The sequence below is a fragment of the Sebastes umbrosus genome, chromosome 6 (assembly GCF_015220745.1).
Source record: "Sebastes umbrosus isolate fSebUmb1 chromosome 6, fSebUmb1.pri, whole genome shotgun sequence".
In the NCBI taxonomy this organism is placed as follows: Eukaryota; Metazoa; Chordata; class Actinopteri; order Perciformes; family Sebastidae; genus Sebastes; species Sebastes umbrosus.
Window position 1 is genome coordinate 19,078,747 of NC_051274.1, and position 14,680 is coordinate 19,093,426.

The 14,680-nt window shown below is 41.5% G+C and overlaps 1 protein-coding gene across 1 annotated transcript; it reads left to right on the top strand.

Moving 5' to 3' along the window:
- The first annotated feature begins 201 nt into the window (after positions 1 to 201).
- On the top strand, positions 202 to 13,919 carry prpf6 (PRP6 pre-mRNA processing factor 6 homolog (S. cerevisiae)). Its single transcript, XM_037772616.1, has 21 exons — positions 202 to 502; positions 1,573 to 1,735; positions 1,902 to 2,020; positions 2,161 to 2,239; positions 2,600 to 2,776; positions 3,421 to 3,534; positions 3,651 to 3,745; positions 3,837 to 3,993; positions 4,290 to 4,452; positions 5,237 to 5,355; positions 5,463 to 5,681; positions 7,104 to 7,226; positions 7,339 to 7,460; positions 7,654 to 7,792; positions 7,924 to 8,043; positions 9,080 to 9,256; positions 9,358 to 9,491; positions 9,644 to 9,735; positions 10,879 to 10,993; positions 11,169 to 11,295; positions 12,117 to 13,919. Exons 1-21 carry the CDS (start codon positions 315 to 317, stop codon positions 12,267 to 12,269), a joined length of 2,895 nt encoding a protein of 964 aa, XP_037628544.1. The 5' UTR covers positions 202 to 314; the 3' UTR covers positions 12,270 to 13,919.
- Positions 13,920 to 14,680: the final 761 nt, after the last annotated feature.

The following is a 14,680-nucleotide window of genomic DNA, read 5'->3' on the forward strand; positions in this document are numbered from 1 at the left end:
AACACACATAACAAAAAAAACCATTAGATATTAGTACAAAACATGATAAATAAATCATTTCAATAACAGAGTCACACAGCAAGGCGTAGAAAAAATAAGCACATTATACAATTTTTCAATTTAGAAGTAAATGAATGATCATGAGAGAAGTGTAAATCAACAGAAGGCCTCCTGTCCTGTGGGGGGCGCTGTTACAAACACTAACGGACGTTTAGTGGAGAAGCACCGGGGTCGCTGTGTGCTGCTAACGGAAGGTCGACTGTTGTTTATCCGGTAGTTAGAGCCTCTCACGTCGTCGTTGGAGAACCGCAACGATGGCGAGCAATTCAGCTAAACAGGGACCTAAGTTAGTCTCCAAGTCCTCGGCTGGAGGCGGCGGGGCAGCGGGGCTCGGAGGCGGACTCCCGATAATGCCCCTCGCCTCTCCGCTGATGGGGAAGAAGAAGAAGCCGTTCCTCGGGATGCCCGCTCCGCTGGGCTACGTCCCGGGTCTGGGCAGAGGGTGAGCTAACAGGCTAACACAGCTAGCACGCTAACTACCAGCAGCTCTTCAGCTAACGAGCTAGCTGATGTCTGCTAGATGAAGTCTGTTCAGCAAACTATGTTGCGTTGTAATTCGCTTTTATGTTGAGCTGAAGTGAAAATAACGTTAATCAGTTAACGTTATAGTAAGTCACACAATAGTAGCTAGTTAAATGAATAAAGATATTATCAATGGTTGTATTGATTTAGCCAAATAAACTATAGTACAAATTGCCACTTAAAGTATGAACTCTGTTTATTTATGAGCCCTATTGCTGACAATTTGCTGCTAATATCCAGCCAATATGGTTATGTGGGCCCCACATGGGTTATGCTGGGGGTACCTGGGTACCAAGTGGGTATGGGCCCAAAATGGGCATCTTATCTGGGTCCCACTTGGGTCAACTAAGTAGGTCCCAAATGGGCTCCCCATGTGGGCTACCTGTGTGGGTCCTAGTTGGGTCACTACTGGGAAATTAGTGCATGGGGCCAACATGGAAACTGTGGACAAACCCACTTACAACCCATATTTCAGCCCATGTAGTCCCCATGTAGTTCCCACATAGAACTTAAAGCTGGGACCAAGATGGGTCTTGGGTATGTTGCCCAGTTGGGGCCCATATAACACCTAGTGTACTCCTGCCTGGAATCCTTGTGGGCAATTGACATTGGGTCATTATGGAACCCGCGGACAATCCCATATAGGGCCCATTTTTCAGCCCATTTACTACCCACAGGGGCCCCACATACAAATGTTGGCTGGGTAAACTGTAGCTGAAAGTGGATAAACTATGCTGGTCACATAGCTATTGGTATTTTGCTGGCAAACTGGTTTAAAAGTGCTTGACAAGTGACAATGTAGCATGATCTAACGTTAATTAGTCAGTCATCATAATGATCAAAACATTGCTTATAAAAACAATTTAGATAAACTTGTCAAGCAACTGTCATCAGCTGGTAATGTATTAAATTGAAAATTCCAGTGCATGTTTATCATAAGTCTACCCATGTTTGTTTGTGTAAACATTTTAATTAATTGTTCCTCTTTAGTGCAACTGGTTTCACCACCCGATCTGATATCGGTCCTGCTCGTGATGCCAACGACCCAGTGGATGACCGGCATGCACCTCCAGGGAAGAGGACGGTGGGGGACCAAATGAAAAAGAACCAGGATGATGATGATGAAGATTTGAACGACACAAACTATGATGAGGTGCTTATAATTGGACGGTCTCTGGCTTGTTGTTTGATGTTTATTTGTTGTCTGCAAGGACTTCCACTCAAGATTTAAAGTTGAGTTGACGATAACTCCGTCTATATGACGAATACTTGATTTCTTTGGTCATTCTAATCACATCATGGTGCCTTTTCTCTTGTAGTTTAATGGATACGCGGGTAGCTTGTTCTCCAGTGGGCCCTATGAGAAGGATGATGAAGAAGCAGATGCTATATATGCAGCACTGGACAAGAGGATGGATGAAAGACGCAAAGAAAGAAGGTCACTAAATAATTTCCCACCCGAGTTTTAGGGGACCTGCATATCCTTCCCAAGTTACACAGTGTATTCATGTTAGACATCCTGTGCACGTGATACTGCATGTGAGTGTAATTTTGAATTGCTGTCCTGTTTATTTTCAGGGAGCTGAGAGAAAAGGAAGAGATCGAGAAATACCGTATGGAGCGACCCAAAATCCAGCAGCAGTTTTCAGATCTAAAGGTATAAAATTGTACATGATTCGCCAAACTGTTGCCTTTCTTTTCAACCTGTGATAACGTTTTATTTTCCTCCACTGTCCTCTTCTTACACCTGTCTCTTAACATTTTACGGACATATGATATTTTGTCAATATTGTGTCACTGAATCAAAAAAGGGAGGGGAAAGCTGCGCACTGACACACTTATATGTTTTTATTTTGAATTGTACAGATCAACTTTTCAACACATCTTGCTTTCATAGTACTTAAAAATAGTGCACTGTCCTATGACCAGAGAGACATTTCTACATCATTGCTGACATTCCAAGTTGATTCACATCTCTCTTTCATCTGTCTTTATTCTCTTTTCCATCCCTTCACAGAGAAAGTTGGCAGAGGTGTCAGAGGAGGAGTGGCTGAGTATTCCTGAGGTGGGAGATGCCAGGAATAAGCGGCAGAGAAATCCCCGCTATGAGAAACTCACCCCTGTGCCCGACAGCTTCTTCTCCACACACCTGAAGACCGGAGAGAACCATACCTCTGTTGACCCTCTGCAAGGGGTCAGTATACATACATGCATACATACATACATACATACATACATACATACATACATACAAACACACATCCACATACTGTAGACATCCACATAAAACATACATCACTAAAAACACATGATGTAGTTTCAGCCTGTACCAGCAGGAGTCAGGATATCTCACTGGAAACAAGCAAAGTTCTTCAACTGTGCAACTAATGCAGTTTGCAAATGCTCCTGTTCTTTCATGCAGTCATGTGATCTCAGTGGACCTCCCTGCATATTTGGATTGCACAGTATGGGAAATATCATATTTTTTTGATAAATACTTTGATTAAGAATGAGTATAAATATATTTTTTTTTTCAAAAACAAACCTTAGAATTGTAAACACACATGATCTCTCTTAAATTGAAAACAAATGTAAACATTGGCTGTTTGCTGCAAAATTTGTCAGTTTTTGCCATGTGCATACTGAATTCTCAATTTTTACATTACCATTAATTCACTACACGGTATATAGTTCAGCTCTGCAGCATTGGAGAGTCTTGCTCACAGGTATCATTTACAGTGTTTACTGTGTTTCATTAACCTTTTCACTAGCCGTAATAAAGTTCTCTCAGAGAGTATAATGCTCCTCTCCATTATCACTGTTGCTTCTCTCCACTAGCTGGGAGGTCTGAACACACCTTACCCAGGAAGCATGACACCAGGGACAGGAGAGCTGGACATGAGGAAAATCGGTCAAGCCAGGAACACACTCATGGACATGAGGCTCAGCCAGGTAACCAATGATCATCATGTACCCCGTTCTATCATTCAAACTCTCAATGCCGATGCTGTCAATACACAGGATTTATTGGTTTCTCTTACCTGTGTCGGCCTTTTATTAATCTTCAGGTGTCTGACTCAGTGAGCGGACAGACAGTGGTGGATCCTAAGGGTTACCTGACAGATCTCAACTCCATGATCCCCACACATGGAGGAGACATCAGGTAGAGACACACTGGCAACACAACACAAGTTCCTACAGTGTATTTGAGTTAATAAGTTGTGTGAGTGTCTGATGGTGTCTCTTTTGTCCAGTGACATCAAGAAGGCTCGTCTGCTACTGAAATCGGTGAGGGAGACCAATCCTCACCACCCGCCTGCCTGGATTGCCTCTGCCAGGCTGGAGGAGGTGACCGGCAAACTGCAGGTGGCCAGGAACCTGATCATGAAAGGCACAGAGATGTGTCCTAAGGTAAAGGATGGTGGGAACACGTATATATTAAATCTATTAAAGGCCTAAGCACATGTGCAAATAGCAAATATGGATCATTAGCTCATCCAGACCATAGATTGGGTAAAATGTATTGATTTGTTATGATTTGTTATCAGTTGATGTCATACACTCATGTTTGGAGGAAGAAGCAAATGAAATCTATAACATCAATGATGGATGACAGACTTTTGAATCTGCTTTGCCAGTTGTTTAGTTAAATTGCACAGTACTGTCCAGCTGAGTTGTTGATGTAAGAATGTCTCTTTACCCGCCAGAGTGAGGATGTGTGGCTGGAGGCAGCCAGGCTTCAGCCCGGCGACACAGCCAAAGCCGTGGTAGCCCAGGCTGTCCGCCACTTGCCGCAGTCCGTCCGCATCTACATCAGAGCTGCAGAGCTGGAGACAGACATCAGGGCCAAGAAACGAGTCCTCAGAAAGGGTAAGGCTTCCAGATAATATCAATTTATGAAGTTCCAAGGTACCACGTGCAATCGTAGAAAGTCAAAAGTTGTTGTTTTGAGAAGACATGTTGCTGTTATGTTGCTATGAGGAGAGTTGTGCGTGCCCTTTCAGTAGTGCATACATGAGTGAATATGTAATGATTTGCCTGCCAAAAGGAAAACACTAATTTCTGCTTGGAAAGAAAATTCAAAACCAGTTTCGATCTGTCCTTGTCTTCGAAGTATTTCATAAGTGTAACACTTGGCAGCTGTGTTTCTGGCTTCTTGACGAGGACAGGGACCCTATTTGAACCATGGTGTCAATGCCCTAACATGGATGCACACGTACACACACACACGCCGATATTTCCCAGCAGCATACCCCGCTGACAGAGATGGATGTGGAGCTTCCTCTGTGGATGAGCTGTCTCCGCCTCTACATGTTCAGTTGCCTCCAGTTGTCTCCATTACATACACAATACTCTGCCCTCCCACTAAGACTCTATTGAACTTTACGACTAATGCAAAAAACGCTGTTAGGTGTTTGTTTTTATTTCTTGTGTGTTCACTGAAATCTAAAGCGTCTCCATTTTCTTTTCTCGCCTCTGTAGTATATGATGTATCGCCAGTGTAAATATACTTACGCCAGTGTATTTTCAGGTTTAAAACCTTTGCCTGTAACAGCAAGCTCCAAGGAGTGCCTGACCTTCACATATTGTAAATCACTCAGAATAAAAGTGTAAATGAAATGACTTAACAGTTGTGTAATTGTTACCCATGTAGCCCTGGAGAATGTGTCCAAGTCAGTTCGACTGTGGAAGACAGCCGTTGAGCTGGAGGAGCCGGAGGATGCCAGGATTATGCTTAGCAGAGCCGTGGAGTGTTGCCCGACTAGTGTGGAGGTATGAAATATTACATACACAACTAACAGGATGCCACAAATTGCGATGCCACATATTAACCATTGCACCTACCTCCACATCTAATTATTTCTGCCCGTTCTCTCTAGCTGTGGCTGGCACTGGCCCGGTTAGAGACGTACGAGAACGCCCGGCGTGTCCTGAACAAAGCTCGAGAGAACATCCCAACCGATCGCCACATCTGGATCACTGCTGCCAAGTTGGAGGAGGCCAATGGCAACACTCAGATGGTGGACAAGATCATTGACAGAGCCATCACTTCTCTACGCGCCAACGGTGTGGAGATCAACAGAGAGCAGTGGATACAGGTGTGTTTGTCCTGCGGCTTTGTGGTTTCATAGAGAAAGAGAGAGCAGGGTTTCCTGCGGCTGTTTATCGTAGAGGGAAACTTCCTCCACTGAATAAATAATGGAATTCCCCAAGGTCAAAAGAAATGACATAAATGATAGGAAAGTCTAGGTCTTCAAAAGAGGACTGTAGCATTACTTTAAACAGCAAAGGCCTTATATTTAACAGCGCTGGGACGATTCACCCATCTCCGGATTCGATACTATCACGATACTTGGGTGCCGATTCGATATGTTTTGAAATAATAAAAATATGTATTTTAAGTATTGCGACTCTACAAGTATTGCGATTTGATATAGCGAATTATTGTGATTTTTGTCAAGTTGCAGGGCGTATCCACGCAGACCCTTCGCCATTTTCTGCTTTGTCGTTTCGGCTCACTTCGGATGCGTTTTGTTTTGTTGAGGGATAAGGAACGGATATATAGTCATGTTACTCTGACTACAACATTAAAAGTGGTAACTTCCTTCTACCTCTACATAGACTCAAATGAAGCAAATATATCAAATCTGGCATTAAAAAATAGATTTCAAAATTGTAAAGAAAAAAATCGAGATAAATAGATGAATCGATTTTTTTCCCCCAACCCTAATATTTAATGAGTAACAATATTGTTAGAATCAGATTGCATTAAGGATGCTCCGATTGATCACTATTGGCCGATATTAAGTAAAAATATGCGATCGGGAGATTGGCATTAATGTTTTCTAGTTGCTGATCGAGAGCGGTTAAACACTCTCGTGCATGCGGCTGAGAGCAACAACCGTGTGCATGTGCGTAGTCTCGCCTTCCACCTCGTTCACTGGCCAGGAGGTGCACATGTGGTCGCTAAGGCATGCGACATGCTGGTGGGAATCAACATTGGGACTTTTTCATCTCGATCATAAACGTGTCTGAATAAACCCATAAGTTATAATCTTTAAAAAATTAATGATTGTGCCTTTAAATCTTGGTGTTGACAGAGTAGAGACTGCGTCATGTGTTTGTCAGCTGTGATAGCATGCCAACATATTTTGGCAAGGCTGCCTTCAGCTATTTCATCTGGGTGCAACAGAATACAAGCCAGCACTGTGACTGACATTTAATTTAGTGCAGTTCAGTTGTTTTGCAATCACAGGCCTTTGCTGCATTCCCTTTTCACATTGTTTTTTTCTTGTCCTTCACTACCTAGCTTTTTCTACTTCTGGCAAAGTATGTGGTTATTGTGGTAGGTTTATCAAGCCCATATGCCAGTAGACTCATCGCAATACCAACAACAGATGAACTTTAAAAAGACAGGATTCGGTAGTTCTTCAAGAATCCTTTTGTTTTATGGAACCCTGAGCTCTCCCATATAGCACCCACAGTCTTTTTCCTCCTAAATGTTTCTTCTTGTTTTGCAGGATGCAGAGGAGTGTGACAAAGCAGGCAGTGTGGCTACATGCCAGGCCGTGATAAGGGCCGTCATAGGGATTGGCATTGAGGAGGAGGATTGCAAACACACCTGGATGGAGGATGCAGATAGTGTGAGTACCGATATATGAGTTTTTTTTACACAGCCTCCCAGAGGGGTCATTCACATACTCACTTTGCTGTCAGGGTTCAACTTAACTGAGATGCTTGTCTGTTATGTTTCAGTGTGTTTCCCATGGAGCGCTGGAGTGTGCCAGGGCCATCTATGCCCATGCTCTGCAGGTGTTCCCCAGTAAAAAAAGTGTCTGGCTTAGAGCTGCCTACTTTGAGAAAAATAACGGCACCAGGTGACCACATTTGGTTTCTAAACAACAAACTGTAGTAGTCAAAAGCTGACTTCATTACTTCACGTCTTTATTTGTTAATCAGTCATTTTATTAAAAGTCTGTCTTTAACATTCTGTTTTTCTCTCCTTTTACGTCTCATGTGCTTAACCATTGTACTTTACTTTACTCCTCCATGACTCATTGCATCTCTCAGGGAGTCTTTGGAGGCCCTACTCCAAAGGGCTGTGGCTCACTGTCCCAAGGCAGAGGTCCTGTGGCTGATGGGTGCCAAGTCCAAGTGGCTGGCTGAGGATGTACCCGCCGCCCGAAGTATCCTCGCTCTGGCCTTCCAGGTGATGATGAGCTTATGCAAACTTTTATTTGTTTACATATTATCCATGCAAAGCTGTGTCTAACTCTGTTTCCTTCCCTCTTACTCTCACACGCTATCTCTGTTCCTCTTCTTTTTATTTTTTCTCTCCAGGCTAACCCAAACAGTGAAGAGATCTGGCTGGCTGCTGTCAAACTGGAGTCTGAGAATAACGAGTATGAAAGAGCCCGTCGACTGCTGGCCAAGGCCCGCAGCAGTGCCCCAACAGCCAGGGTGAGTGTGTGTGTGTGTGTTAGTGTGTGTGAGAGAAAGAAAAAAGGAAGAGGAAGATTTCCCTATTTCAAACTCTCATGAGGACCCAGTACCAAAAAAATAGTAGAAATCTGCACAAATCCACTCATATGCTGGATAAAAGTTGAAAAAAGGTCTCCCCATTTAGGTTTTAATATATCAGTATTTTGTCAGCCACAAGTCCACATAGTCCTGTCCTATCATCTGGTGTTTGTTGGATTGTAATACAGTCTAAAAAGAGATGTTAACAAAAAAGAGTACTTTCCTTAAAGGATTGATGGAATAAACACACATTTCTTAACTTTCTTAGCTGTTCATTTTATACAGTGGAAGATTACTAGTTACTCCCCAACAGCCTTTCTGTGACCCTCTGTACCAGTACAGACAGTTTGTTTTTCATTATGCAATGTCGGGATGAATAGAGCTGTGACCCGTGTTTTAGGGATGGCTTGATTATCAGGTTTTTATTCTTCTCCGCTTTAAAGCCAGTGTTAAATAATAAGTTAATAGTGCATTATACTTTAGACATCTTCTACGAGCATGTTGTCATTCTCAAGTTCAGGCTTGCCAGGCTTTTACACCTCAAAACAGTCAGCACCTCTCAGGTTGACAGATGCTGTCAGCAGTGCTATTGAACTATCACTCTCTCAGGTGACCTGACTACACTCCCTTTAGTTATCTCTATTGTGTTTGCTGACAGATATGATTAAGAGAGCCTGCTTTAATGTTGGCTGCACTGATTGTCCTGTCAGATAAGACAACTGCTTGGTGTAAATGAAGCAGCATTTAGGCTATGCCCTAGGAAGTTGTTATTTGATACATTTGAAAGCTGGTAAGGTATTTGCGTTGCATAATCGGGTCCACAATACGAGTATTTAAAAATCATTTTTCAACTATGTTAATATATGGCAAGTGTATTACAAGCCCAGAGGGATTTGAAAGGGGGAGTTCATGGGGTCCTGTCTTTACACATTTCCCAACTGAAAAGCATGTGTTTGTATGTTTGTTATCTCTACAGGTGTTTATGAAGTCAGTGAAGTTGGAGTGGGTGTTGGGGAACATAGACGCTGCCCAGGAGTTGTGCACCGAAGCCCTAAAGCACTACGAGGACTTCCCCAAACTTTGGATGATGAGAGGGCAGGTAGAAGAGCAGGGTGAAAACATGGATAAGGCCAGAGAAGCCTACAACCAAGGGGTGAGGAGGGTGTTTGTTTGCTCATTATACTACCCACAAGTACATTTTTGATTATATGTTTTGTCTTTACTATGTGGTAAATGACTCGTTTGTTGCTGTAGTTGAAAAAGTGTCCCCACTCGGTGGGCCTGTGGTTGCTGCTGTCTCGCCTTGAAGAGAGAATTGGACAGCTGACCAGAGCCAGAGCAATCCTGGAGAAGGCACGACTCAAGAACCCCCAGGGCCCCGAGCTATGGTGAGAACATTTGTTTGCATGTTGAGCAATTAGAAATATATTTTTTGAAACCCAAACTGGGATCAATGTCAAAAAACAAAATAATGAGATAAAACTGACACATGTGTAAATCTGTTCCTCTAAGATTATTCGTATGTCATCGTATTAACCAGGTTGGAGTCGGTCAGGCTGGAGTTCCGGGCTGGACTAAAGAACATCTCCAACACACTGATGGCCAAAGCCCTGCAGGAGTGCCCCAATTCAGGTGAGAATATATTCCTGCCGTTGGGGGAAGACCCAAGAATAGCAGCCTGTTTTTACTTTGATGACAACAGGCCTAAAAGGTCTTCAGCTCTGATTTTCCACTCGCCAAAAGTTTTTGGAACTTCCTGGCAAAAGCACCAGATCAGAGGCATCTTGCGAATCAACGACGTGAGCCGAGAGGCTCACCGATGCATCACCCAGCAGGTTAAATATGTGACCTGTCGGCGAGCAACCGCTAATGAGAGTGCAAAACACGGGTTGAGGGAAAACCTAGGGAAGGGGTCACTTGTTAGTCATCCAACAAAGTGAGGAATTCCACACTAAACGCTAAATTTAGAGCACTTTATGGAATGTTTTGTTTAATAGTCTTATTCAAGCACTTTCATTGATAAAAAATAGTAAAATAAAAAAATTAATTTTTGAAATTGTATTCATCTACCACATTGTTAGAAACTTTTTCTGATGACAAAATGTGCTTGAATCCTAAAACACAGAATTCAGAAAAATTAAAACGGAAAAAAACAGGTTTTAGGAAAAAATAAAAATGGAATCTAGTAAAAAATAAAACTGATTTCATAGGGCCCTACTAAAAGGGCTGTGAATTTTCTAAGAAGTCTAAGGAAGGTTATGTATCAGGCCTTAAAGGTAATCAAATTTGAAATATGAGGTCTTAATTCAATACTAGACTTTGTTTTTCTCTGAATTTGTTTCCTCTAGCCAAAGCCAAGCTAATGTTTACCTCTGTATTACCTCAATATAATTTATTTTATTATACCTGTGACAACCACCTGTTGGTCTATATAAACCTGACTGCCATTTATTTATCTGTCATACTCGACTGTAGAGAAATCAAAATTGCGCGTGATCTTTCAGTTACAGTAAAAAGAGTTGCAAAATACGTTTGCAAGACAACAGATACAGTACCTCGTTTCTGTTCAAGTACATTTAAATGTATTCCAAAAAAACAAAACCAAATTCAGTTTATAGATGCAAATGTTTGTATTGTCAACAGCATTTATTGTCCAGGTTGCAGATTGGACTTTAATACACACAAGATGTTTTTTTGTTTTTTTTACAGTATTTCATGTACATGTCCATAATCTCTAATTCTCTGTTTTACCCCGCTCCCTTTCCTTCCTACAAGGTATCCTGTGGGCTGAGGCAGTGTTTTTGGAGGCCAGGCCTCAGAGGAAGACTAAGAGTGTGGATGCTTTGAAGAAGTGTGAACATGATCCCCACGTTTTGCTCGCTGTAGCCAAGTATGACAGCATCTCTTTACTGTTTTACACTCTTTTCCTCAGTAATAAGCTCTGCTCTTAATGCAAATCTTAATTATATAACATTTTCTCTTTCTCTGCAGTACAGTGTTTTTAGGCAAACCTTTAAGCGTGCGTTTGTGTTCATTTCAAATTCAATCTTGCGCACACATTTTAGATTGTTCTGGAGTGAGCGTAAGATCACCAAAGCCAGAGAGTGGTTCCTGAGGACAGTGAAGATCGAGCCAGACCTGGGAGACGCTTGGGCTCTCTTCTACAAGTTTGAGCTGCAGCATGGCACAGAGGTAAGGATCTTATTATTGACTGTCCTTATCTGGATATAACACTTGTGCCACTCTGTATGCGTCAATGGTCACGTTTACAAGCTCACATGTTTCACTATTGACAGAGAATGACAAGTGCATTCTGCAGTCATTTGCAAGTTCAGTTAATGTAGCTTTGGTTTATCAGAGTACTAGGAGCTCTGACTGCACTGGACAGATAATGATCTCATTAGGGGTGTACATCTTTACCTCTCAAGACAATTCAATACGCGGTCTGCGATATGATACAAAAACAATATAGTTAAACATGTAACGATTCAATACAGTTCGATATAGCACTAATTCGATAGGATACGATTCGGCTCTGATTTGATCTGATTCAGTTTAACTTAATTCATAGTATTCTCAGTCTCTGTAACATTATACACACAGAACCTCACTCTCTCTTTCCGCTCTAAAATACCCGTTTTATAATGATAAGATAAGATAAGATAAGATATTCCTTCATTAGTCCCACAGTGGGGAAATTTGAGAATGAATGCCTGTAGATACTAGTGTTGTGAAATTAATTGAAAATAGCAGCAAAAGTTAACATAGCAATCAGAGTAGACTGTAGCATAAACATTACTACGGTTTCAGACATTCTGTATGTGGGAGTGATGATGTGCTCATAAATACAAGATATTAGTTTGAACCACACATAATTGAATTGACTCATTCATAAAGTTGGTAGTCACTCCTAAACAGTATCTAGTGTTTGTGTGTGAGTGTGTGTGTGTGTGTGTAGCTCGTGGATGTGTTGTGTTACGGGTATCTAATCTCGCTTATTTTGCATCCATCAGGAACAGCAGGAAGAGGTGCGAAAGCGCTGTGAGAATGCGGAGCCCCGCCACGGAGAGCTGTGGTGTGCCGAGTCCAAACACGTCCTGAACTGGCAGAAGAAGACGGGAGAGATATTAGCGGAGGTAGCCAACAAGATCAAGAACACATTCTGAGACACATGGGGAAATTTGGACTGAAAACACCTGGAGGACTCTGGCAATCACCAGTCTGTGAGGAAACAGCTATAGACACGCTCAACCATGGTTCTCTACCAGGACTCTGTGGCAGATACAAAGTATTCAAATATACCCCCTTACCTTTTTCAGGTTTTATTGTTGTACAAAATGGAATCACGGTTTGTGTAGTTATCAACTGAGAAGCATAAGTTCAAGATCGTTGACCTGCAATTTTCAAGTTCTCAGACAGATTGAGGTCAGGACTTTGACTTGGACATTTCAGGACATAATATTGTTGTGTTGTTTTAAGCCCTTCCTCCGTAGCTTTGTGTTTGAGGTGTCTGCCTTGCTGGGAAGTAAACCTTCTCCCAAGTCTGCTCAGTATAAGGTTACCTCAGCCACTTGATGATGGAGAGGGTGTGTTCCTGGTAAGGTGGCTTCTTTTGCTTTCCCAAAAAAATATAGTTCAGTATGATGAGTATCATTTTGGTCTCATTAGACCATATGATCTTCCTCCACTTTGTTTCAGTCTCCTGGCAAACACTATCCTTGCAACATCATGCTGCGCCTGGTGAATCACCAGTTGAATCACCAGTTGTTGTTTGAATAGTTGTCTGAATAACTACAGAGAAACACACCTACTCTACTGAGCTGCTGGCTGAATTCATGAATCTGGAAATCAACCTTTAACACATTTTCTAGAGGCAAAATTTTGATTTACAGATTCATAAAATAAATGATTGCATCAGAGTTGTGTGCAGCTTTTAGCTTCTGATGTATATATGTATGTATGTATGCACGCAGTGTCTCCCATCTCAGCCATGAAACCCTGTCGCTCCTTCAGTTATGCTATCCATATTGAGCATATTTGAAATTTTCATATCCAGTAACTTTTGTTATGCGGACCATGTGAAATACATGTGATACTGGTTTATTGTTATTGTGATCCACATGGTATTTTGTTTAACTGCTGCACAAGCCGTTGATTCAGGTACGCATAAGCAGCATGTGCCGGTTCTGTGTGCCGAATTGAAAAGGAGTGAAAACCATGCCCAACCGCCACTGTACCGATCCTCTTGCCACTCCTTGATTTCACACAGGTGATCTCCGTGCAACATATAATGTGAATTCTAATAATAAGTGGTTGCGCTAGTAATGATGTAGGTGTGTTATAGTAAAGGAGGTTAAACCTTAGAGGCAACCAGTTATTTTGTTTTTATATTTGTACTAAATTAGGATCCAGATGAATGCATTGTTTTGTTTTCACTTTGACATTAGTCTATTTTTCTATTTTTCTGCTGATTCGTGTTGAAAATCTAATTTCAGTCATCGTGAATTTTGTGAAAAATGTAGAACAAACCTGAAAAAAAATAGGCATTGTAAGAGAGAAGTATACAAAATACACACAGGTTGATTCCACCTTTACAGTATGTTTGCAATAAACTCTTCATGGATTGGAAAGTGCTTTAGTTTTTGAGAGCACAACAGTGTTTTTCATATGCTCCTAGGTTTCCTACATATGAAATGGATTCTTGTATAAAAATATTTTACTGCAAAAGTAGTTAAATTGACAGATATTGTCACACAACCCATAAATAAAAGAAGTGCAAAATAAAGCCAGGCCGAATGGGAGATGGTACACCAAAACTAATGTCATTCCTTAATGCAAGCTCTGATTGATCCCAAATCTGGTGTGATAGTGACCAGGGGGTTCCTCTACATGTGTGAAGAAACAGAATATGAATATATTGATGCATTGAAGAAATACAGTACTACAAACACATAAGTACAATAAGTGGAACTATCAAATATGAAGTTCCATGATGAAGGTATTCATTTACGTTTAGGCAGCTTTGGCTGGGATTGTCCCAGTATCACTAATTAGGGTTTGCTGGAATTGACTGGTATGACCGTGTTGAATCCAGCAATATATGATAAGTAAGTTGTAACTGTAGCAGGAATGGACAGTGATCTACATTAAGAAATGTATGATGTGTTCCAAGCATGAAATGGGGGTAAATGGCATGTCTGCAGTCCATCTAGATACTAAAACATACACTTCAATATGGGAGAAATGGTTAACGCACCGCTGATGGAAGTAGTATTTACAGGAGTAAATGAAAGTAATAGTACTTTATATACTACTTCTTCGTAAGGGAGGCTTTGTTTTGTGCGTACGCAACGGTTATAAATGAGACCCCTGCTGTTTTTATGAAGCTTGATTGAAATGTGTTTATACTTTACAGGCATCCGATAAACAAAATAACTATTGCGGTGTCCTGATTCTCTCACAAACATGTCATATTATACAATGTGTTGTGATTTGAATGTCAAATCTAATTCCGGGTGAGATGTCTTTTTCCCAGACAGACAGACTTTTTCCCAGACAGACAGACTACTGTCAGACA